This window comes from Hyperolius riggenbachi, chromosome 10 (genome assembly GCF_040937935.1).
Source record: "Hyperolius riggenbachi isolate aHypRig1 chromosome 10, aHypRig1.pri, whole genome shotgun sequence".
In the NCBI taxonomy this organism is placed as follows: Eukaryota; Metazoa; Chordata; class Amphibia; order Anura; family Hyperoliidae; genus Hyperolius; species Hyperolius riggenbachi.
In genome coordinates, this window is record NC_090655.1 from 246,771,625 (window position 1) to 246,796,760 (window position 25,136).

The 25,136-nt window shown below is 45.6% G+C and overlaps 2 protein-coding genes across 2 annotated transcripts in view; one reads left to right on the forward strand and one right to left on the reverse strand.

The window, feature by feature from the left end:
• Window positions 1-25,136, forward strand: part of LOC137535121 (gastrula zinc finger protein XlCGF57.1-like) — a 273,394-nt gene that overhangs the window by 115,131 nt on the left and 133,127 nt on the right. The window lies entirely within an intron of this gene.
• LOC137535143 (oocyte zinc finger protein XlCOF6.1-like) lies at window positions 16,889-23,829 on the reverse strand. Its single transcript, XM_068256959.1, has 3 exons — window positions 23,770-23,829; window positions 20,626-20,932; window positions 16,889-19,809 (listed from the first exon to the last, which is right to left on the reverse strand). The coding sequence occupies exons 1-3, from the start codon at window positions 23,827-23,829 to the stop codon at window positions 19,013-19,015; spliced, it is 1,164 nt and encodes a 387-aa protein (XP_068113060.1). The 3' UTR covers window positions 16,889-19,012.

Genomic DNA, 25,136 nt, shown 5'->3' on the forward strand with positions numbered 1-25,136 from the left:
CCCTCCCGAACAAGCTAGACGAGCTGCTTATACTGCTTGGCAGCAAACCCACGCTTGGTAGCAACTCCCCGGTACTCTGCTTCACAGAGACTTGGCTGAATGACAACATCCCGGATAACTCCCTTCATCTTCCGGGCTTTGACCTCTTTCGTGCAGATCGCAACCAGGTACTCTCGGGGAAAAAGAAAGGCGGAGGTGTCTGTTTTTACATCAACTCCACCTGGTGCTCCAACACGTCCGTCCTGCAGAAAGTCTGCTCCCCAGACATCGAACTCTTACTGATTAACTGCAGGCCGCAGTACTCTCCCAGGGAATTCAACTCCTATGTCCTGGCGGGCGTCTACATCCCCCCGGACGCCGACACCAGTAATGCACTGGGCACACTCAGTGATGCCATCTCAAGGTGGGAGACACACCTCCCAGACTCCCTCTTCATCATTCTGGGGGATTTCAATAGGGCAAACCTGCGCCAGGAGCTGCCCCGTTACAAACAACACATCACCTGCCCCACCAGGAACCAGAACACCCTGGACCACTGTTACACGGTCCTCAAAGACGCGTATAAGGCCATTAGCCGAGCTGCCTTGGGCAGCTCTGATCACTACCTAATACACATGATCCCCACCTACAGAAGACACCTTGAAACCACAAAGCCGTTAGTCAAGTCTGTAAAGAAGTGGACAGACGAGGCGAAGGAGCAACTCCAGGCCTGCTTCGACAACACCGACTGGTCAGTCCTGGAAGCTCCCTGCCTGGAGGAATGGTCAGAGAATGTCACCTCCTACATTAGATTCTGCGAGGAGTCATGCATCCCAGCGACAACCATCAAGGTCTTTCCGAACAACAAGCCCTGGTTCAACGGAAGGCTACGTAGGCTCCGGAGGGAAAAAGAGGAAGCCCACAAATCTGGATCACTGAAGAGTTTCAGGGAAGCCAGGAACACCTTGAAAAGAGAGTTGAAGGTGGCAAAGAGAGACTACTCCAACAAGCTGAGTCGCAACCTCCAGTCCAACAATGTCCGGGAGGTCTGGAAAGGCCTAAGGGCAGCCACCAACTTCAAGCCTCCTTCTCAACACATACTCCCGAGCACTGCACTAGCTGAGGATCTCAACAAATTCTATTGCAGGTTCGAGGCCCAACCCACCCACCCGGCGGATCAAACGACCACATCCTCACCCAAGCATTCACACCCCTCCTCTCCTCCACACGCTGGTCATACTCCCTCAACACAACTAACAGTCCAGGAGACCGATGTGTTACGGCACCTCCGGAAGCTAAATACCAGGAAGGCCTCAGGCCCAGATGGCATATCCCCATCCTGTCTAAAAACATGTGCGGGACAGTTAGCCCCGGTCCTCACTTCCATCTTCAACAGATCCCTGGAGCTGGGCAAGGTTCCCTCCTGCTTCAAAAAAGCCGACATCATCCCGGTCCCCAAGAAGCCAGGAGTCACGGACCTAAACAACTTTAGACCCGTCGCCCTAACCCCGATTATCATGAAGACTTTCGAGAGACTGGTCCTCTCCTACCTGAAGCTTCACACTGCCACCCTGTTGGATCCTCTACAATTTGCATACAGGGCAAACCGGTCTGTGGAAGACGCCATTAACATCTGCCTTGCACATATCACTGAACACTTGGATAAACCAAAGACCTACGCAAGGATCCTCCTCCTTGACTTCAGTTCTGCGTTCAATACCATCTGCCCAAACATCCTGTACGACGACCTGGAACGGCTCGGTGTTGACCCAATAATCTGCACCTGGATCAAGGACTTCCTCACGAACAGGTCACAGCTAGTGAGACTCGGAAGCTGCTCCTCCAGTGTAAGAACCACAAACACAGGCGCCCCGCAAGGATGCGTACTGTCTCCGATGCTCTTCTCCCTGTATACAAACAGCTGCACCTCCTCCACGGATACCGTCAAGGTCATTAAGTTTGCGGATGACACCACCATCGTAGGACTTATGGGTGATAAAGCGGAGCTGGAATACCACAGCGAGATCGAGCGGATTCTCAGATGGTGCTCAGACAACAAACTCGTACTAAACGCAGCAAAAACGGTGGAACTGATAGTGAACTTTAGAAGGAATGCTCCACCACCCAGCCCGGTCATCATTGATGGCACCGAAGTCACCAGGGTACATAGCGCGCGGTTCCTAGGCACCACCATCACGGAGAACTTGAGATGGGACGAAAATACCTCTTCTACCCAAAAGAAGGCCCAGCAGAGACTGTTCTTCCTGAGGCAACTAAGGAAGTTTGGCATGCCCAGGGAGCTACTGACCAGTTTTTATACGGCGACCATCGAATCTGTCCTTTGCTCCTCCATCATTGTCTGGTACTCGGGAGCAAATGCAAAGGATAGGCTCAAACTCCAGAGAGTAATCAATGTGGCTGAGAAGATCATTGGGACGCCCCTGCCACCCCTGGACCTTCTCCACACATCCAGAATTAGGTCCAGGGCAAATAGAATCACACTCGATCCCTCCCACCCTGGCAATCACTTTTTCAGTCCCCTTCGCTCGGGACGTCGCTATAGGTCCATCTACACCAAAACCACCAGGCGTAGGAACACATTCTTCCCTCAAGCGATCACTCTTCTCAACTCAGACCCTCTCCCCAATGCCATCTCCTAATCCCCTTCTGCACCTCGGGCACCATAGGCTGACACTCTCTCATGGTCATCTCTGCTTAATACAGCGTAAACCGCTCTATGTGTCATTTGCTATGTTTGAAATGTCTTTTTAAATTGTACTATGTGTAATGTTACTTGCACTGTTTGCACCTGCCAATACGCCTGTGTCCACAAATAATTCCGGGTGCGGCGCCTGTCGCACTTGGCGAATAAAGTGATTCTGATTCTGATTCTGATTCTGATCTGATTCAGCAGCTGCCTCCCTCTGAAAATGAACACTTTAAATAGTTGACTATTGGTAAATTTACCGATATTCTACTATCGGCACTGTTCCTATGCCCGATTTTCCATGGTGCCTGAAATTCACGTGCCAGGCAACTGGTATTGTTTAAAAGGAAATAAATCTGAAGGCCTCCATATCCTGCTCACTTAGGTATCCTTTAATCTCTCAAAGTGACAAAATCAGGGAAAATGGAAATCTCTCAATAGGGTTCCACACTTCTGATCAAGGTGGATGAGGACTAGCAGGTCACATAGGAGGTTTAGAGGCATCTAAAAGGATTTTAGAAAGGGGTGGAGTTTGATGTGTAGGGAGGAGCCTGTGACCACTTATAAGGATCACTGGGCTCTCCTTCTTGAATGGATTGGTGGAACACAGCAGAGCAGCAATGACAGAATTCAGGCACACAAGGACAGCACAGGCCTGTTACTTTATTATGTCATGTTCAGGGCCGGCCCTAGGTTTCACAGCGCCCTGAGCGAAACCTGATTTTTGTGCCCCCCCCCCCCTTTCATCCCCTTTGCACACACACACACCCACATGCAATTCACCTTTTCTCCGAAGATACCTCCTAGGACAGTGGTTCCCAACCTTTTTGAAGTCGTGACACATCATGCCAAATGCTCAGATCTCCATAACACATCACATATGTATAATAGAAAAATACAAATAACCACAACATGGATGGAAAGAGTGCATTATCCTGAATACATTTAAAAATAAAGGTTAGAAACTTTCAGGAATATTAATAAAAACAATCAGTGGGACAGTTAGCCCCCCCCCCCAATATAGGTAGCCAAGCATAGGTGCCCCCCAGTATAGGAAGTCAGGTGTAGGTCTCCCCCCATAGGTAGCATGGTATAAGTGCCTTCAGTATATGTAGCTAGGAGTAGGTGCCCTCCCTCCTTGGATAGCCAGCTCTAGGTGCCCCCTTGGAAGCCAGCGCCCTGAGCGACCACTCGGGTCGCTCAGGTCAAAGGCCGGCTATGGTCATGTTTTTTATTCAATAAAACAGAAAAGTTAAATAATACAAAAGAGAACCATGGCAGTAATATTTGATGACTGACAAGCAACACTATTCTCCAAAGAGAAGCTGCTGAACAAACAGAACAGATAAAGAACAACCATAGTTACTTTGCGGTGACATTTCCTTCACTCGTGTGACTTCTCTCTGGTGTCGCAGAAGAAACTGCTTCATCAAAAAAACAGGAAAAGGGCAGCTCACCTTGGTGTATTCTCTGATGAGCAGCAAAACTGTGTTTATAATTTATGGATCTCCCACACTCTGAACAAGTAAAAGGACTCACACCTCTGTGGATCTTCTGATGCGCCTGAAGGCTCTCTTGCCGAGTGAAACATTTCCCACACTCAGAGCAGAAAAAAGGGACGCTTGCCTGTGTCAATTCTCTGGTGTGTTATGAGGTGCCCTTTTTGAGTGAAGCCTTTCCCACACTCTGAACAGGAAAATGGTCTCTCGCCTGAGTGGATCTTCTGGTGGATAAGGAGAGACCTTTCATCAACCAAACATTTACAGCACTCTGAACACGGAAATCTGCACTTGTTTCTGTGCCTTTTCTGGTGGAGGATCAGGTACAAATTTTAAGCAAAACTTTTCCCACACTCTGAGCATGGAAAAGGCCATTCGCGGTGTGTTTTCTCTGGTGACCAATGAAGGCTTTCTTCTTTCTGAAACATTTCCCACGCTGAGAACATGAAAAGGGACGCTCACCTGTGTAAAGTCTCTGGTGTTCAAATGAAACACTTTCTGCATTCTGTACAAGGAAATGGCCACTCACGTGTGTGAGTCTTCACATGGCGAAGCAGGGAACTCTTCTCACTTAAACGTTTCCCACACTCCACACAGGTAAAAGTAAAAGGCCATTCGCCTGTGTGAGTCTTCTGGTGTCTGAGAAGGAAATTATTGTCACTAAAACATTTCCCACACTCCAGACATAAAAAAGGCTGCTGAGCATTATGTTGTCTGTAGTGGTTAAGAAAATCATTTTCCTGTGTAAAACATTTCCCATACTTGGAACATGAGTAAGACTGTTTAATTGTGTGAAGTCTCTGATGTTTCCGAAGCCATCCTTTCAAAATGAAACATTTCCCACACTCTGCGCAGGAAAAAGGCCACTCACCTGTGTGAATCTTTTGGTGGCTAAAGGAGCGATCCATTATCACTCAAACACTTACCACACACTGAGCATGAAAATGTCTTTTCTGGTGGCTAAGCAGGATTTTCTTCTGAGTAAAAGTTTTCCCACACTCTGAACATACAAATGGCCGTTCCCCGGTGCACATTCTCTGATGAACAACACGATCAAACTGTTTCTTAAAGCATTTATCACATTCAGAACATGGAAATCTCTTCTCACCTCCAGGTCTGACAGGACCAGATTTACCGGAAGGGGTTTTCTGAGAAGTAGAGAGGTTACATGATGCTGGGGGGGGGGGGGGGGGTATTTGGGGTAACAGGATGTGACCTATCACAAGTGTCCTCATGATTAGAGGGATGGTAAAGTCTGTGATGTGTATTTTCTGTACAGGGGTTTCCTCCTAGAGGATGCTGGGAGATTTCCTTCTGCTCTTCAGGTGAAACCAGACTCCTCTCTGATATATTCCAGGCATGATGTCTCCCTGCTGGGAAATAATAATATGAAAACAACATTCCTCATTCCTGTTCTGCAATCAGGAGTCACGTCTGTTCATCCAGCCAGCAAATCTTCACACAGCTCCAACATGGGAACAAATTTTATAATAACAATAATATACATATAGAATCTGTTCAGTACAACACCACCAACCATGACACACTAAAATATGACCCTCATATATTATCTCCTCTATATCTGTTGGTGCTATGATGTTAGCCTTTCATATGGTGTACAGTATCTCCTCCTCATTTGTTGGTACTATGATGTTATACTGAGGGATGGAGATGAGCCTCTCATATGGTGTACAGTATCTCCTCCTCATTTGTTGGCACTATGATGTTATACTGAGGAATGGAGATGGGCCTTTCATATGGTGTACAGTATCTCCTCCTCATTTGTTGGTGCTATGATGTTATACTGAGGAATGGAGATGGGCCTTTCATATGGTGTACAGTATCTCCTCCTCATTTGTTGGTGCTATGATGTTATACTGAGGAATGGAGATGGGCCTTTCCTATGGTGTACAGTATCTCCTCCTCATTTGTTGGTGCTATGATGTTATACTGAGTAATGGAGATGGGCCTTTCATATGGTGTACAGTATCTCCTCCTCATTTGTTGGCACTATGATGTTATACTGAGGAATGGAGATGGGCCTTTCATATGGTGTACAGTATCTCCTCCTCATTTGTTGGTGCTATGATGTTATACTGAGGAATGGAGATGGGCCTTTCATATGGTGTACAGTATCTCCTCCTCATTTGTTGGTGCTATGATGTTATACTGAGGAATGGAGATGGGCCTTTCCTATGGTGTACAGTATCTCCTCCTCATTTGTTGGTGCTATGATGTTATACTGAGTAATGGAGATGGGCCTTTCATATGGTGTACAGTATCTCTTCCTCATTTGTTGGCACTATGATGTTATACTGAGGAATGGAGATGGGCCTTTCATATGGTGTACAGTATCTCCTCCTCATTTGTTGGTGCTATGATGTTATACTGAGGAATGGAGATGGGCCTTTCATATGGTGTACAGTATCTCCTCCTCATTTGTTGGTGCTATGATGTTATACTGAGGAATGGAGATGAGCCTCTCATATGGTGTACAGTATCTCCTCCTCATTTGTTGGTACTATGATGTTATACTGAGGAATGGAGATGAGCCTCTCATATGGTGTACAGTATCTCCTCCTCATTTGTTGGTACTATGATGATATACTGAGGAATGGAGATGGGCCTTTCATATGGTGTACAGTATCTCCTCCTCATTTGTTGGTACTACGATGTTATACTGAGGAATGGAGATGAGCCTCTCATATGGTGTACAGTATCTCCTCCTCATTTGTTGGTACTATGATGTTATACTGAGGAATGGAGATGGGCCTTTCATATGCTGTACAGTATCTCCTCCTCATTTGTTGGCACTATGATTAGAGTTGGGCCGAACCTCCGATTTTAGGTTCGCGAACCGGGTTCGCGAACTTCCGCGAAACGTTCGGTTCGCGGAAACGTTCGCGAACCGCAATAGACTTCAATGGGGAGGCGAACTTTGGGGAAAAAAAAAATTCTGCTGGCCACAAAAGTGATGGAAAAGATGTTTCAAGGGGTCTAACACCTGGTGGGGGGCATGGCGGAGTGGGATACACGCCAAAAGTCCCCGGGAAAAATCTGGATTTGACGCAAAGCAGCGTTTTGAAGGGCAGAAATCACATTGAATGCTAAATGACAGGCCTAAAGTGAAAGGCGGGTTCACTGAACAGTACAGGTATACAGTGGCGGGTTCACTGAACACAACAGGTATGCAGTGGCAGGTTCACTGAACAGAACAGGTATACAGTGGCGGGTTCACAGAACACAACAGGTATGCAGTGGCGGGTTCACTGAACAGAACAGGTATGCAGTGGCGGGTTCACTGAACAGAACAGGTATACAGTGGCGGGTTCACTGAACACAACAGTTATGCAGTGGCGGGTTCACTGAACAGGTATACAGTGGCGGGTCCACTGAACAGAACAGGTATGCAGTGGCGGGTTTACTGAACAGGTATGCAGTGGCGGGTTCACTGAACAGGTATGCAGTGGCGGGTTCACTGAACAGGTATGCAGTGGTGGGTTCACAGAACAGGTATGCAGTGGTGGGTTCACAGAACAGGTATGCAGTGGCAGGTTCACTGAACAGGTATGCAGTGGTGGGTTCACTGAACAGGTATGCAGTGGTGGGTTCACTGAACAGGTATGCAGTGGTGGGTTCACTGAACAGGTATGCAGTGGTGGGTTCACAGTACAGGTATGCAGTGGTGGGTTCACAGAACAGGTATGCAGTGGTGGGTTCACAGAACAGGTATGCAGTGGCAGGTTCACAGAACAGGTATGCAGTGGTGGGTTCACAGAACAGGTATGCAGTGGCAGGTTCACTGAACAGGTATGCAGTGGTGGGTTCACAGAACAGGTATGCAGTGGTGGGTTCACTGAACACAACAGGTATGCAGTGGTGGGTTCACAGAACAGGTATGCAGTGGTGGGTTCACAGAACAGGTATGCAGTGGCAGGTTCACTGAACAGGTATGCAGTGGTGAGTTCACAGAACAGGTATGCAGTGGTGGGTTCACTGAACAGGTATGCAGTGGTGGGTTCACAGAACAGGTATGCAGTGGTGTGTTCACAGAACAGGTATGCAGCCAGGAACAAGCTAAGCCTAACTAATCTTTCCCTATGAGAGACAGTCTGCAGCAGCTCGCCCTACTCTCACTAATTCAGGCACACGAGTGACCGTAATGGCCGCCGCTGCCTGCCTTATATAAGGGGGGTGGGGCTCCAGGGGCTAGTGTAGCCTAATTGGCTACACTGGGCCTGCTGACTGTGATGTAGAGGGTCAAAGTTGACCCTCCATGGTGCATTATGGGGCGAACCGAACTTCCGCAAACGTTCGCCTGCGGGACGCGAACGCGAACCACGGAAGTTCGCATGGAACCGTTCGCAGGCGAGCCGTTCGGCCCAACTCTAACTATGATGTTATATTGAGGAATGGAGATGGGCCTTTCATATGGTGTACAGTATCTCCTCCTCATTTGTTGGTACTATGATGTTATACTGAGGAATGGAGATGGGCCTTTCATATGGTGTACAGTATCTCCCCATTTGTTGGTACTATGATGTTATACTGAGAAATGGAGATGGACCTTTCATATGGTGTACAGTATCTCCTCCTCATTTGTTGGTACTATGATGTTATACTGAGGAATGAAGATGGACCTTTCATATGGTGTACAGTATCTCCCCTCATTTGTTGGTGCTATGATGTTATACTGAGGAATGGAGATGGGCCTTTCATATGGTGTACAGTATCTCCTCCTCATTTGTTGGTACTATGATGTTATACTGAGGAATGAAGATGGACCTTTCATATGGTGTACAGTATCTCCCCTCATTTGTTGGTGCTATGATGTTATACTGAGGAATGGAGATGAGCCTCTCATATGGTGTACAGTATCTCTTCCTCATTTGTTGGTACTATGATGTTATACTGAGGAATGGAGATGAGCCTCTCATATGGTGTACAGTATCTCCTCCTCATTTGTTGGTACTATGATGTTATACTGAGGAATGGAGATGAGCCTCTCATATGGTGTACAGTATCTCCTCCTCATTTGTTGGTACTATGATGTTATACTGAGGAATGGAGATGGGCCTTTCATATGCTGTACAGTATCTCCTCCTCATTTGTTGGCACTATGATGTTATATTGAGGAATGGAGATGGGCCTTTCATATGGTGTACAGTATCTCCTCCTCATTTGTTGGTACTATGATGTTATACTGAGGAATGGAGATGGGCCTTTCATATGGTGTACAGTATCTCCCTATTTGTTGGTACTATGATGTTATACTGAGAAATGGAGATGGACCTTTCATATGGTGTACAGTATCGCCTCCTCATTTGTTGGTACTATGATGTTATACTGAGGAATGAAGATGGACCTTTCATATGGTGTACAGTATCTCCTCCTCATTTGTTGGTGCTATGATGTTATACTGAGGAATGGAGATGGGCCTTTCATATGGTGTACAGTATCTCCTCCTCATTTGTTGGTGCTATGATGTTATACTGAGGAATGGAGATGAGCCTCTCATATGGTGTACAGTATCTCTTCCTCATTTGTTGGTACTATGATGTTATACTGAGGAATGGAGATGAGCCTCTCATATGGTGTACAGTATCTCTTCCTCATTTGTTGGTGCTATGATGTTATACTGAGGAATGGAGATGAGCCTCTCATATGGTGTACAGTATCTCTTCCTCATTTGTTGGTACTATGATGTTATACTGAGGAATGGAGATGAGCCTCTCATATGGTGTACAGTATCTCCTCCTCATTTGTTGGTACTATGATGTTATACTGAGGAATGGAGATGAGCCTCTCATATGGTGTACAGTATCTCCTCCTCATTTGTTGGTACTATGATGTTATACTGAGGAATGGAGATGGGCCTTTCATATGCTGTACAGTATCTCCTCCTCATTTGTTGGCACTATGATGTTATATTGAGGAATGGAGATGGGCCTTTCATATGGTGTACAGTATCTCCTCCTCATTTGTTGGTACTATGATGTTATACTGAGGAATGGAGATGGGCCTTTCATATGGTGTACAGTATCTTCTCCTCATTTGTTGACACTATGATGTTATACTGAGGAATGGAGATGGACCTTTCATATGGTGTACAGTATCTCCCCATTTGTTGGTACTATGATGTTATACTGAGAAATGGAGATGGACCTTTCATATGGTGTACAGTATCTCCTCCTCATTTGTTGGTACTATGATGTTATACTGAGGAATGAAGATGGACCTTTCATATGGTGTACAGTATCTCCCCTCATTTGTTGGTGCTATGATGTTATACTGAGGAATGGAGATGGACCTTTCATATGATGTACAGTATCTCCCCTCATTTGTTGGTGCTATGATGTTATACTGAGGAATGGAGATGGGCCTTTCATATGGTGTACAGTATCTCCTCCTCATTTGTTGGTGCTATGATGTTATACTGAGGAATGGAGATGGACCTTTTATATGGTGTACAGTATCTCCTCATTTGTTGGTGCTATGATGTTATACTGAGGAATGGAGATGGGCCTTTCATATGGTGTACAGTATCTCCTCCTCATTTGTTGGTGCTATGATGTTATACTGAGGAATGAAGATGGACCTTTCATATGGTGTACAGTATCTCCTCCTCATTTGTTGGTGCTATGATGTTATACTGAGGAATGGAGATGGACCTTTTATATGGTGTACAGTATCTCCTCATTTGTTGGTGCTATGATGTTATACTGAGGAATGGAGATGGGCCTTTCATATGGTGTACAGTATCTCCTCCTCATTTGTTGGTACTATGATGTTATACTGAGGAATGGAGATGGGCCTATCATATGGTGTACAGTATCTCCCCTCATTTGTTGGTGCTATGATGTTATACTGAGGAATGGAGATGGACCTTTTATATGGTGTACAGTATCTCCTCCTCATTTGTTGGTACTGTGATGTTATACTGAAGAATGGAGATGGACCTTTCATATGGTGTACAGTATCTCCTCCTCATTTGTTGGTGCTATGATGTTATACTGAGGAATGGAGATGGGCCTTTCATATGGTGTACAGTATCTCTTCCTCATTTGTTGGTGCTATGATGTTATACTGAGGAATGGAGATGGACCTTTCATATGGTGTACAGTATCTCCTCCTCAATTGTTGGTGCTATGATGTTATACTGAGGAATGGAGATGGGCCTTTCATATGGTGTACAGTATCTCCTCCTCATTTGTTGGTACTATGATGTTATACTGAGGAATGAAGATGGACCTTTCATATGGTGTACAGTATCTCCTCCTCATTTGTTGGTACTATGATGTTATACTGAGGAATGTAGATGTGCCTTTCATATGGTGTACAGTATCTCCTCATTTGTTTGGGAACATGATGTTGTACTGAGGAATGGAGATTATTATTATTATTATTATTATTTATTGGATTTATATAGCGCCAACATATTATGCAGTGCTGTACAATAAATAGGATTACAGACAATGATAACAGGGGTGACAGCACAATACAGGTAATAGACAATAGATACAACAATACAGGAAATAAGCAATAAGATACAGAACACAATGCAGATAGTAGTACAATGCCAGATCATACACTGGAGTGGTAGTGGTAAAAATACAAGTTCCAAATTCTGGGTAAAGTGCACACAGTTATGTATGATACACAAGGGGAGAGGGCCCTGCCAAAGGCTTACAATCTAGAGAGGGACAAGACAAGACAAATAACATTTATATTGCGCCTTTCTCCTTGCGGACTCAAAGCGCCAGAGCAGAGCAGCAGCCACTAGGGCGCGCTCTATTGGCAGTAGCAGTGTAAGGGAGACTTGCCAAAGGTCTCCTACTGAATTAGTGCTGGCTTACTGAACAGGCAGAGCCGAGATTCGATCCCTGGTCTCCTGTGTCAGAGGCAGAGCCCTTAACCATTACACCATCAGCCAGCTGCTTACACCATGAGGGAGGGGTTGGTGACACGAAAGGGGGGGGGGGAGAGAATTCTGTGACAATAAATCATAAACATCTCAAAGTGAGTGAATATGTTTCATAGTAACCATATCTTGCAATGGCAGGTGAAAAATATGTGAAACGTTTTTGTAATTTTACGTTTATATTACCCACCTGTGCTGGAAGATGTTTTGCTGCTACTGCAAGCAGCTTCTTCAGCTGAGGATGAAGTTCCTGGATACTCAAGCAGAAGGCTTCTCATGTTACATCAGCATTATGGACAGCTGTGCTCCAGAGGAGACACAAAAGGGAGAAAAAACAGAGCCTCTAAGCATAGGCGACAGGGGCGTAACTAATGAATGGGCAGCAGCCTTTACAACCGCAGAGGGACCCAGAGGTGAGGGGGCTCTGGGTCCCCCTGCCTCTAATTCAGGCCCCTCCCCTTTCGGAACACATGTTTAGGTCACACTTGCTATGGGTGAGGGGATTATGACCCCTGACAGGTGATAATTTGTAGTTATGCCGCTGGTAGCAGGTGAGTTTAATAGATAATCGCACCAATATTAGTTATACTAACCAAGCTTGTTCTCCCCAAAAGGCAACCATCATCCAAGAAGAAAAATCCATCTCCACGCAGCTGTCTATTAGGTCACGCCAAACTGTTATCACTATATTACAGGGTAGCTACTAGTAAACTAGCTTGAACTATTAGATTCAGATAGAAGTACCCTTAAGGTGCCCATACATCTATAGATTTGACGGCCAATCGACCATCCTATTTAATAATTATTATTGAACCAGATGAAAATCAGTGCCTCCAAAAAGCATGCCCGAATGACGATTTGATCAATTTGGGGCCAAAATTGGTTGCATGTAGTAATCAGACATGCTGCAAAATATCGGGCCGACGTGCTCGATCGGGTGTGTGGCGCTAATGGCGTGCGATACGTACGTTTACCTGTACACCACTGTGTCCGGACTCCTCTTCCAAGTTCACACCTCACATGGTTACTGAGCCCCGCGGGCGTAAACCCAGAAGAGGAGCCTGGTGAGGGGTGGAGGGGTAAAGTATTAATGCATGGGCACAGGGGGGGCATACATGTAAACTAGATGGGACAGCGGGTGGGGGCGGCGAGGCGATGATGCGGTGTCATGAGGCTGAATGCCGAGAGATTTCATGCTGAAATCGTTCAGGAATGTGCCGGCATTTTATGTCTGCCAACAGATCTCTCTCCGATCAGATTCGATCAGAGAGAGATCTGTCTATTGGTTGATCAGCCGCCAAAATCAGATGCATGAGCACCTTTAATTTAAATAAAGTATAATTGGATAACAGGACAGGTAAGTGTATAATAATACCTCCTAGAGGACATATCAGTGAAAATGAATGTATGAAATGATTCCTGACCAGAGGCAAAGCTATGTAGGGTAAACACAGAGGTACATGTAAGTAAATGCTGGATCCGCATAGCTCTGTGCATTTTCCGCTCCTCTCCTCCCTCCCTCCGGTCCTTGTAATCACTCCTTGGAAAATTTGCCTTTTAGCTGAAGTCAAGCTTCCAAACAGGAAGAGGAAAGCTTGCCGGGATGGTCTCTCCTATTAAACATTCATTCCTGTAATGGGAGTGAATGGTGAAGGGAAAAGGAGGGAATGGAAGGGCGATAAAAGGGAACATCGCCACAAGCAGCAAACATCAGTGAATTTCTGTACAGTGCAAAAAATCAATGACACCCTGCAGCATACCAAACTCCATTCACTGTTCAGTACCAAATTTCAGACGCATGTGAGGGCTCTGTGGTCTTCCCATAGGAGGGGTAAATGTAACATTTACAATATGTGATGTGTACAAGAAGTACATTGCTCCCAGAGAAAAATTAACTAAAAATTACTTTTCTCCTATGCTGCTGTCATTAACAGTAGGTAGTACACATCTCACAGGTTTCAGACTAGTCCATCTTTTCATGGGGGATTACTTTGTTTTCAGATAGGTAGAAAAAACAATGTTTTGTAAAAAATAATACATTTTAATGGCTAACTGATAGAGTTAAATTATGCAAGCTTTCTGGGATCTAGTTCCCTTCTTCAGGCATATTTCCAGATGTTAGCTGAAGTAAAACACTGATGCAGGTAAATAGTAAACACGAAGATGGCAGTTGTGCTGGTTACTGTTTAGCAGTTAGATGTCAGGTGATCAGCAGGCTGGAGCCAGTGAGTTCATCCAAGTATATATGAAGTCCAGCAGGTTTCGGAAGATCATGAAGCCAAATCAATCATGTTACATAAGGTGTCATGAATCCCGTTCCACAATTTAAACCTTCTGTTAATGTCTTGAACATTGTCACTTGTACTCAGACATTTTTCTTGATTGGTCATTTTTAAAGTTACCCTTAAGAACAAGTACTTTTAGATCTTGCATGCTGTGTCCTGGTTCACAGAAGTGTTGGCCTACTGGTGTCCATTTTCCCCACACTGATTTTAAAGCGGTGATGGTTCATTCTTGTGCACAGTTTTTGTCCTGTTTCTCCTATATAGATTCCTCTTGAGGGGCATTTCATGCAGAGTATCATGTATACAACATTCGATGACTCACAGGAAAATTGGTCTGATATTGGGAAAATTGGGAGGTTGTCTGAAAGCAAGCAGTGGTAAATCAGGAAAAACTTCTTTCAGGCGTTTGTCTTTGTGAAGTATCGGTTGCAGGGCTTTCGATATCTTCCTCAGTGTCTTTAATCTAGGGTTGTAAGTGACCACTATTGGGACTCTGTTGTTTTCAGTCTTTGGGGTGTACTTCAACAGTTCCTCTCTTGATTTTAAAGTTGCTCTGTGTATTTGATCAACGATTTGTGGATGATATCCCTGATCTATGAATATATCACGTAGTGACATAAGTTGTCTGTCTCTGTCCTTTGAATTAGAACATATTCGGTTATCCTCAGAGCCTGGCTGTAAACAATAGATTTTTTGGTGTTTTTTCCATGTGGAAACTCTTCCATCTTAGGTAAATATGCCGGTCAGTTGGTTTACGGTATATTGATGTTTGTAAAAATCTATCTTGTATATAAATTGTGGTATGAAGGAAACTGACATGGGAGGTTGAAAAGCTGAGCGTTAACTTGATGTTCTTGTGGTACTCTGAGAAGGTTTTGTGGAATCTGATTAAATTCTTCCTGTTATGCTGTCCAGATTAATAGGATATCGTCTATAAATTGGAGGTAAGCCCATGGTTTAACCACTTGCCGACCAGGGGTGATTTGCCTGATCTGTGCTGCGTGGGCTCTCCAGCCCGCAGCACAGATCAGTATTATGCCAGGGCGATCAGACTTCCCCCCCTTTTTTTCCCACAAGGGGGATGTCCTGCTGAGGGGGTCTGATCGCCGCCGGCTTGCTGCGCTTTGTGGGGGGGGGGGCTCTTCAAAGCCCCCCTCCGCATCGTTTTCTGTGCTCCCTCCCTCTCCCTCCCTACCTCTTCCTTCCTGGGCTGCGCAGGACGGATATCCGTCCTGCGCATTGAAGGATAGGCTTAAGCCTATCATATGCCGGCGATCCCCGGCCAATCAGAGGCCGGGGATCGCCGATCTGCCTTACGGCGCTGCTGCGCAGCAGCGCCGTATGATGTAAACAGCGGGGATTTCTTCCCCGCGTGTTTACATTTTGCCGGCGAGCCGCGATCGGCGGCTCTCCGGCTGTTCACGGAGACACCCTCCGTGAACGGACATGGAAAGGCCGCTCGAACGAGCGGCCGTTTCCATGGAAACCCGCAGACGACCAGTTTACGCCAATCGGTGTTAGCTGGTCGTCAAGAGGTTAATTTCACAAGTTGAAAGGAAGTTTTCCTCCAACCTGGCCATAAATAAATTTGCATACTGGGGTGACATCCTACTTCCCACAGCACTGCCCATGGTCTGTAGATATATATAATTCCCAAATGAAAAATAGTTGTGTTAGTATATACCTAATAAGTTGTAGTGTGGGCTCTGTTAATAGATCATTAAGCTGAAGGAAATGTTGGCAAGCTGCAATACTTTATTTTCAGATGCAAAAAATGGCAGCTGCTCAGTCCAAATGTCTCCCATAAAGAGATGGATTAGTTCAAAACCTGTCAGATTTTCACTACCCGCTGAAAGTGACAACAACATAGGAGAAAAGGAATTTATAGTTAATTTTACTGTGGGAGAAATGTTCTTCTTATAATTATATGTATACACGTGTATCTTAAATTTTACTCACTAGTGGTCCTTAAAAGGAAACCTTAGACAAAATAATTCTCAGGATTTATACTTACCTGGGGCTTCCTCCAGCCCCCTTGCGGCTGCTCGGTCCCTCGCTGTCTCTCTGGGCCGCTACGGTCCCCCGCTGGACGGTGCAGTACTCTGGTATCCTGCAGTACTACTGAGCAGAATGCCTCGCCACAAGGAAGCACGACAAAGTGTGACTCGGCTAGAGGAATGGGCCATCCAGCAGGGGACTAGAGCTGCCCGGAGAGATGACAAGGAACAGAGTGGTCTCAAGGGTGCTGGAGGAAGACCCAGGTAAGTATAAATCAGGAGAAGTACTTTCTCTCAGGTACCCTTTAAGCAGTAGGAAAGTGATGTGCACATTTCCAAAGTGAAGAAAACGGAGTAGGAGGCCATCTAAGGCAAACTAAAACAGCCAAAAAACATAGAGGGGGTCTTAGACACCATATATCCTCAACATAGTTATTATTTTGGATTTATATAGCACCAGCATCTCCCATGGCGCTGTGCAATAGACACTACACAGTACAGACAGTTACAAAGACAGGTATTATTATTTATTTATAAAGCACCAACATATTCTGTGGCGCTGTACAAAGTAGAAAAACAAACAAGGGATACATAATGATACAGACAATGATATACATCAAATATGAACACTGGTACAAGATACAGCACTGCTGATTACAATAGCAGATGTAACATGATGAATAAAATCTATAACAGAGAGCAAGCTACTAAATGAATAACATTCCAAGTCATAAAAGGGTGAGAGAGCCCTGCCCTTGGGAGCTTGCAATCTAAAGGAATGGGGGAAACAAGAGGTGGGGAGTTACAGACAGTTACAATGACAACTGAACAGGTCAGTGATGCATCGTACAGGAAGGTGGAAATGATGTAACGTTCTACACAGCAGTAATAACACATAAGGGGAGAGAGTCCTCCCCAACAGGCTGTATTATCATTTTAAAGAGAATATGTACTCTAAAATTCTTACAATAAAAAGCATACCATTCTATTCATTATGTTCTCCTGTGCCCCTCTGTGCTGTTTCTGCCACTCCCTGCTGCAATCCTGGCTTGTAATTGCCATTTTTATGCAGTGTTTACAAACAAAAGACATAGCAAGTGATAGGCTGAGAGTAGCTCAGTGTGGGAGTCATACAGAGTGTGCAGGGGGCCTGAAGAGGGTGTGTATAGCTTCTATCCAATCACAAGCAGCACAGCACATTCCAGCCTGACTGCCTGAGCCCAACAGAGGAGAGAAGATTAGATTATATAACAGAGATAATACAGCCACTGTGCAAGTAGGAAAGCTGCAGTTAGACAGAGCACATTAGAACAGCTATAGGAACATATAGGATAGAAGAAATAAGGATGAAAATTTTGTTACAGAGTCTCTTTAACACAGACATTTTGAAGGCATTATGTTCTTGAAGCTAGGGTACTAAAACAATTCACATCTCCAGAATGGGAGTTATTTACCTAGAGTGAAAGTGTTATCTGTGCACTTAAAGTGAACCTGAGGTGAAAATAAATTGATGAGATAAACAAATGTATTTATGCTCCTACTCCTAAAAATGACTGTTTAGATATCACATGGTTTTATTTTATATTTAAACATTTACAAGTAGATTGAATATTTTGTTGCCTCTGCTCAGAGGCAATCTATTAAGTGCTCCAGAGTAAAAAAAAAAAAAAAAAAAAAAAAAAAAAAAAAACTATTGCCCTTCTTTTTTTTATTTTTATTTCCTTCTGCTCTCAGAAGTTGAGTTCTGCCAGGAAAACTTTTATGGCTGTAATCTTCTTATCAGTGAGGTTTGCTTTATTCCCGTGCCCGCCCTTATGGGTGTGATTATGCGATAAGGTTTTATAATGGAGTTATTCTGGTAAATGAGATGGCATTTGAAAACGGTAAGGTGTTTGGTGGCCGTGTTACTAATAAATTAAGTTAAAATTGCATAAATCCAGGTAGAGATACAGTCTTTTGTACTTTCTGCATTATATTCTACACCCCATGCTGGAATCCGGGTGTTGGCTGGTTAACTCACTGGTGGTGGAAAAGTCACTGGTTCGAGAAATTGGGCAAATTGTTTTGCTGTATTTACTTTATTCCTGACAAGGTACCACAAGACAGAAGCTGTCACTTCCATGCCTAAAAAATTACTTTTTTTCAGGCAGCAAAATACAAGTAAAACAGTACTGTACATACACATTTATCTCATCATTTCGCATGTCACCTCTGGTACACTTTAAGTGTCTGTGTATTTCTCCTAACCTCATTTCAACTTAAGACCTTTCTTGTAGCAGCAACAAAGTGTCTTCTGTAATGCCTGGTACACGCCTTGCAATTTCCTGCCAGTTTTTGAGTCGAATCAATAATTTCCAAAGTTGCCCAATCTGATTCCCGATCGTTTTTTCTGATCAATTTTCTGATCACTTATGTACTCAATCAATCAGAAAAACTATCAGGTATCAGATCGGACTTGTCATAAATTAACAATCTGACCCGAAATCTGACAGGAAATGGCATGGTGTGTACCAGGCATAACACTGCAAAGGGGTCCAACTAAGATCTTACTTTTCCTTTAGATAAACTTTAATGAGCATATATGATAATCTTCACAGGCACTGCATAAATGTATTTCAGAGGCTTCAGCCAGCATGCTTTTTTTGATGTTTCGTTAGAATTGTTTTTCTTGTAAAATCTTTCCCACACTCTAAACACGAAAAAGGACGCTCTCCAGTGTGGCTTCTCTGGTGGCGTAAAAGGTCAGATTGGTGAATGTAACCTTTCCCGCACTCTGCACACAAGAAGGGACGCTCGCCTGTGTGACTTCTCTGATGCGCGAGGAGGTTTGCTCTTTGAATAAAACATTTCCCACACTCCAAACAGGGGAAAGGACGCTCCCCAGTGTGACTCCTCTGGTGCGAATGAAGCACTCCCTTGTGAGAAAAACGTTTGCCACATTCTGAACAGGAATAAGGCCGTTCGCCTGTGTGACTCCTCTGGTGTGTAACAAAGACTCCTCTGTGAGCAAAAAATTTCCCACACTCTGAGCAGAAAAAAGGACGCTCTCCGGTGTGTACTCTCTGATGTAACCGAAGAAAGCGTCTTTTACTGAAAGATTTATCACATTCAGTACAAGGAAACATTTTCTCACTGGTGCGTCTAACACTATTTGGCTTGCTGGAAGAAGACTTCTCAAAATGACACAGACCATTGGAGCTGTTGTGAGATCTTGGATGGGGCTCTGTGGTCATTTGTGACATGTTAGATCCCTGAAGATGAGGGCGGTCTCTTGATTTATCCATGTGGTAAAGGAAGAGATAACGATTTGGAGTAGAAGGACTTTCTCCCGGAAGATAGTGTGTGATGCTATCATCTTCTGCATGATAATCTGAAGAGGAGAAGAGATGTCCATCGAAATTCTTCTGGATGTTGTGAGTGGCTGTTGAAACAAAATATTCAATGTTAAAAGCATGTTATTTCTGTTTGCAGTTGTGGCTCATGTTTGCTGGTTTAGACTTGGCTCACAATCAGGGCCGGCCCTACCATGCAGCAATCTTAATCATGAATCAGGGCAGCAGGCTATAGGGGGCAGCACCAGAAGCAGAAAGTGTCTTACTGCCCAGGAGAGTGAGTACATCAGATAGATAGAAAGAGGAGAAGCCAAACTGTGATGGGAGAGCAGCGTCAGCATGGTGGAAGAAGAGGAGGTGGTGTCGGCGTGGTACTACTCACTGTCCAGCTGGAGAAGGGGCACAGAAAGCAGCAGGAGGTGTAGAGGAGGAGAGGTCTGGAGGACACGGCCGAGGGATGAAGTTTCCACCCACCGCCACTGACAGGAGACACAAGTGCTTACAGCAGGACTCAGGAGGCTGAGTAGTTAGTTGTATCTGTCATTCACCGGCCCATGTGATGTCGCTCTCTAAGGTCTGACTGAGCATGTGTGTTGCACATGTGCAAGGCCATTCTGCACATGCGCAGTTCGGTCTATGCATTGGGGCATTGAAGAGACGTGGAGCTAGAGCAGGCATGGGCAAACTTGGCCCTGCAGCTGTTAAGGAACTACAAGTCCCACAATGCATTGCAAGAGTCTGACAGCCACAGTCATGACTCATAAAGGCAAATGCATTGTGGCACTTGTAGTTCCGTAACAGCTGGAGGGCCGAGTTTGCCCATGCCTGTGCTAGAGGCAGCCACACACAGTGAGTGGACAGGAAATGGTGGCCAGGAAGATAGATAGAAAGAGGACCTTAATTACCTGTGCTGTTATCTGGAGAATGTCCTTCCTGTTTAATTGTCCTCATCATGTCGCCCTTCTCTGCAAATCGCTGATCGCTCCTCACATACGTCTCTTCTTCTTCCTCCTTTATAACCATCCTCAACATCACATTACCCTCCTCCACAGACTGCTGATCACTGCTCACATATGTCTCCTCTTCTTCCTCTTTAATTGTCCTCGTTATTATGTCGCCCTCCTCCACGGACTGCTGATCACCTCTAAAATACATCTCAATTTCTCCCTCCTGAAGGGCAACTTTTACGTCAGTCTGTTCTTCAATGCAAGCCTACAAATTGAGAGAAAATAACTTATTTAAAACTACAAAGAATGTTATCTAATTCTGCTTATGAACACTTTCAGTATCCTGGTTTTTGATTTAATTTAGCCAATAATGGTAGGATCTTTCATAGTGTCATGAGGGATGTAATACTTTACATTTTCTTTTTCATCCGGCTGCTCTAAAATTCACCTGAAAACATTGGTAGAGTGATCATACAGCTTGGTTCATGTGTGCTTGTATTAGCAGAGCCGAATTTCCAATAAGGCACTGTAGGCACTTACCTACAGGCCCCTGCTGATGGAAAGGTGGCTCACTCCCCTCCCCAAGCGCCTCCCTCCCTCCTTTCCTATGCAGAGTCCTGATGAGAGTGTAAATGAGAAGTTACTCACCCTGCTCTCAGCATTCCACTGACAATATCTCCCTTCAGTCAGAGGCACCGCTAGCTCCTTAACCACTTGAGGACCCACCCTTTACCCCCCCCTTAAGGACCAGCGCTGTTTGATGGGATCTGTGCTGGGTGGGCTCTGCAGCCCCCAGCACAGATCAGAGGGCACGCAGAGCGATCAGATCGCCCCCCTTTTTCCCCCTATGGGGATGATGTGCAGGGGGGGTCTGATCGCTCCTGCTGGTGGCATGTAGCGGGGGGGGGCACCTCAAAGCCCCCCTCCGCGGCGACATTCCCTCCCTCTCCTACCTGTCCCCCCAGTGATCCGGGCTGCACAGGACGCTATCAGTCCTGTGCAGCCAGTGACAGGACGTCCACTGTCACATGGCGGCGATCCCCGGCCGCTGATTGGCCGGGGATCGCCGATCTGCCTTACGGCGCTGCTGCGCAGCAGCGCCGTACAATGTAAACAAAGCGGATTATTTCCGCTTGTGTTTACATTTAGCCTGCGAGCCGCCATCGGCGGCCCGCAGGCTATTCACGGAGCCCCCCGCCGTGATTTGACAGGAAGCAGCCGCTCGCGCGAGCGGCTGCTTCCTAATTAATCAGCCTGCAGCTGGCGACGCAGTACTGCGTCGCTGGTCCTGCAGCTGCTACTTTGCCGACGCACGGTATAAGTGTGCGGTCGGCAAGTGGTTAAAGAGAACCCGAGGTGTGTTTAAAGAATGTTATCTGCATACAGAGGCTGGATCTGCCTATACAGCCCAGCCTCTGTTGCTATCCCAAACCCCACTAAGGTCCCCCTGCACTCTGCAATCCCTCATAAATCACAGCCATGCTGTGAGGCTGTGTTTACATCTGTAGTGTCAGTCTCAGCTGCTCCCCCGCCTCCTGCATAGCTTCGGTCCCTGCCCCCGTCCCTTCCCTCCAATCAGCAGGGAGGGAAGGGATGCAGGCGGGGACTGGAGTTCTGCAGGAGGCGGGGAGAGCAGCAGACTGACACTATAGAGATAAACACAGCCAGCTCTGACAAGCTGTTTGTCAGCAGCATGGCTGTGATTTATGAGGGATTGCAGAGTGCAGGGGTTCTTAGGGGGGTTTGGGATAGCAACAGAGGCTGGGCTGTATAGGCAGATCCAGCCTCTGTATGCAGATAATATTCTTCAAACTCACCTTGGGTTCTCTTTAATGCTGAGGTTATTCTAGCTACCTAATACTTGGGGGCCCCTCTAACTACTTAATATTAAGGGTACTTCTGGCTACCTAATACTATGGGGCACCTGTATCTACCTATGATGGAAAAAGAAGTAAGGGAGAAATGACAGCTGGGCCAGCCAGCACACTTGCGGTGCAGTTCGGTTGGGGTTTGTAGGTTCATGGAGGGAAAAGTCTAGGGTGCCAGGACACCTGTGTGCCTATAGGCTCCTGTGAGGTAAATCCAGGCCTGTGTATGAGCATAGAGTGAACATTAGAGTGTAAGCTGCATTGGTGCAGGCAATGACGTGCATGGTGCAATATTCTCTAGAGCAGGGGTCTCAAACTCAATTTACCTGGGGGCCTCAGGAGGCAAAGTCAGGATGAGGCTGGGCCGCATAAGGGAATCACCCAACCCCCCCCCCCCCCCCCCGTCCCTTGCATTGATTTTTATTTCAATTTTTATTTCAAAATCAAATTCACACTGAAGCAAACTATTTTGCTATTTTACCTCATAGTTCGCTTCAGTGCTCCCATTACAAGTAATCCGCCGTGTCCCCGCCGCAAAACGAGGGCTGCAGAGCCCCCAAATCGCCCGGGGGGCAATCCGCCGGCATTTCCTGGAAGGGGCAGAGCTTTTAGCTTCAGCTCTGCCCCTCCTGACGTCAATCGTGGCGCATCGCGGGGGGGCAGGCAGAGGCGGCGATGCGCCGCGATTGACGTCAGAAGGGGCAGAGCTGAAGCTGAAAGCTCTGCCCCTTCCAGGAAATGCCGGCGGATTGCCCCCTGGGCCATTTTGGGGCTCTGCAGCCCTCGTTTAGCGGCGGGGATGCGGCGGATTACTTGGGAGCACTGAAGTGAACTATAAGGAAGCTTTTGCCGGCGTGGGCCACAAAATATTGTATCGAGGGCCGCAAATGGCCCGCGGGCCGCAAGTTTGAGATCCCTGCTCTAGAGTGTAACCTTGCAAAGCCAGACTCCTCCATTTTTTCGCATGTTGGATCTAACTAAGCATATACTTGTTTTGAAGGCTGTTTTTATACTTTGCATTATTTCAGTGTGTATTTTTATACTGTTGTATGTCGCAATGGAATGAACATGAACTGACTATACAGTATATTGCTACCCACTATTTTCAAATGTGGAATAGATACAGAGCTATGAAAGATGATGCCACTGTATTAATAAAACAATCATAATAATAATCATTTGTACAGCTTAGAAATATGGTAAGTGACATAACATATATACATTTTCTTCTTACCACGAATAGGCGTTGGCTGGCTGGAGCTACAGATTCATTGTCAGCTGCAGAGGTGTTCATGGGTAGTGGCGGTGAACAGGTGAAAAAGAAGTCACTTTCAACTGCCCACTGCCAGTACAGGAGAAGGAGGGGGGTGGGCTGGATAGAAAAACAAAAGAAGAAGGGGGAGGGGACCGACAAAGGTGTCACTGGAACCACTACTGGCTAAAAGCCTTGCACTGACCCCTACACCAGTTACACCTATTACAATGTATTAAACATGCTCACCACGAACAGCCTGACACCTCACTACATTTATGCACAGGCACAACCTTATTAATAAACACGCATTGTAGGAGTGTTTTGTACATATTATGTTGCCCACATCTGACGAAACAAATCTCCTGTGCTTTCACCCCCAGTTCTACTTCAGTGTTCTCCCCAGGCTCTTTTAGCCGGGTGCTCCACTCGGCTAGATTTTGTGACCACCCGGCTGTCAACGGCTCACCTCCTCCTATGCTGTAAGCACAGTTGCCCTGCATTTTCAACTCGCCCACACCCGGCTACTTTTTCATGCCACCCAGCTACTATTTCATGCCACCCGGCTGGAAAAAAATTCTGGGGAGAACACTGTACTTACCGTGCTTTGTGTACATAATGTCATATGCACTGTGTGCACAAGTCACGTTATGTTGCTTGTATGAACAACCATAAAATGAATGTGCGTTGCATGTGCTTGTCCATTTTATCGGCGTTATGTGAATCAGCCGCATCACATCTACATATGTAATATACACATACACTCACTCAAGCATCAGTACATATTCGGTTTAAATCTCAGCCAGGGTACTATCTGCATAGACGTTGTATGTTCTCCCCATGACTGTGTGGGTTTTCTCCAGGCACTCCGGTTTTCTCCCACACCCCAAAAACATACAGATAAGTTAATTAGCACTAGACTACGATGGACATAGGACTATGGTAGGGAATCAATTTTGAGCCCCCTTTCAGGGACAGCCAGTAACCTATGTACTCTGTAAAGTGCTGCAGAATATGTCAGAGCTATATAAATACATAATAATAATAATATGGTAGGACATTACACTATGGCTATAGTAGGGATAAGATTGTGAGCTCCTCTGAGGAGACATAACTATGTACTACGTACAGCACTGCAGAAGATGACAGCATTAAAATACTAAATAATAATATTTAATACATAAATGCAAACATTTCAAACTCAGAAGCTTAGATTGCAATAATCACCCAACCCCCCCCCCCCCCCACACACACACACACACACACAATTTTGATCTTGCGACTCCACCAATGACACTCATCCCATGCACTAGCTCATATTCGACGGGTTCAGTCTCTGTTAAAGCACA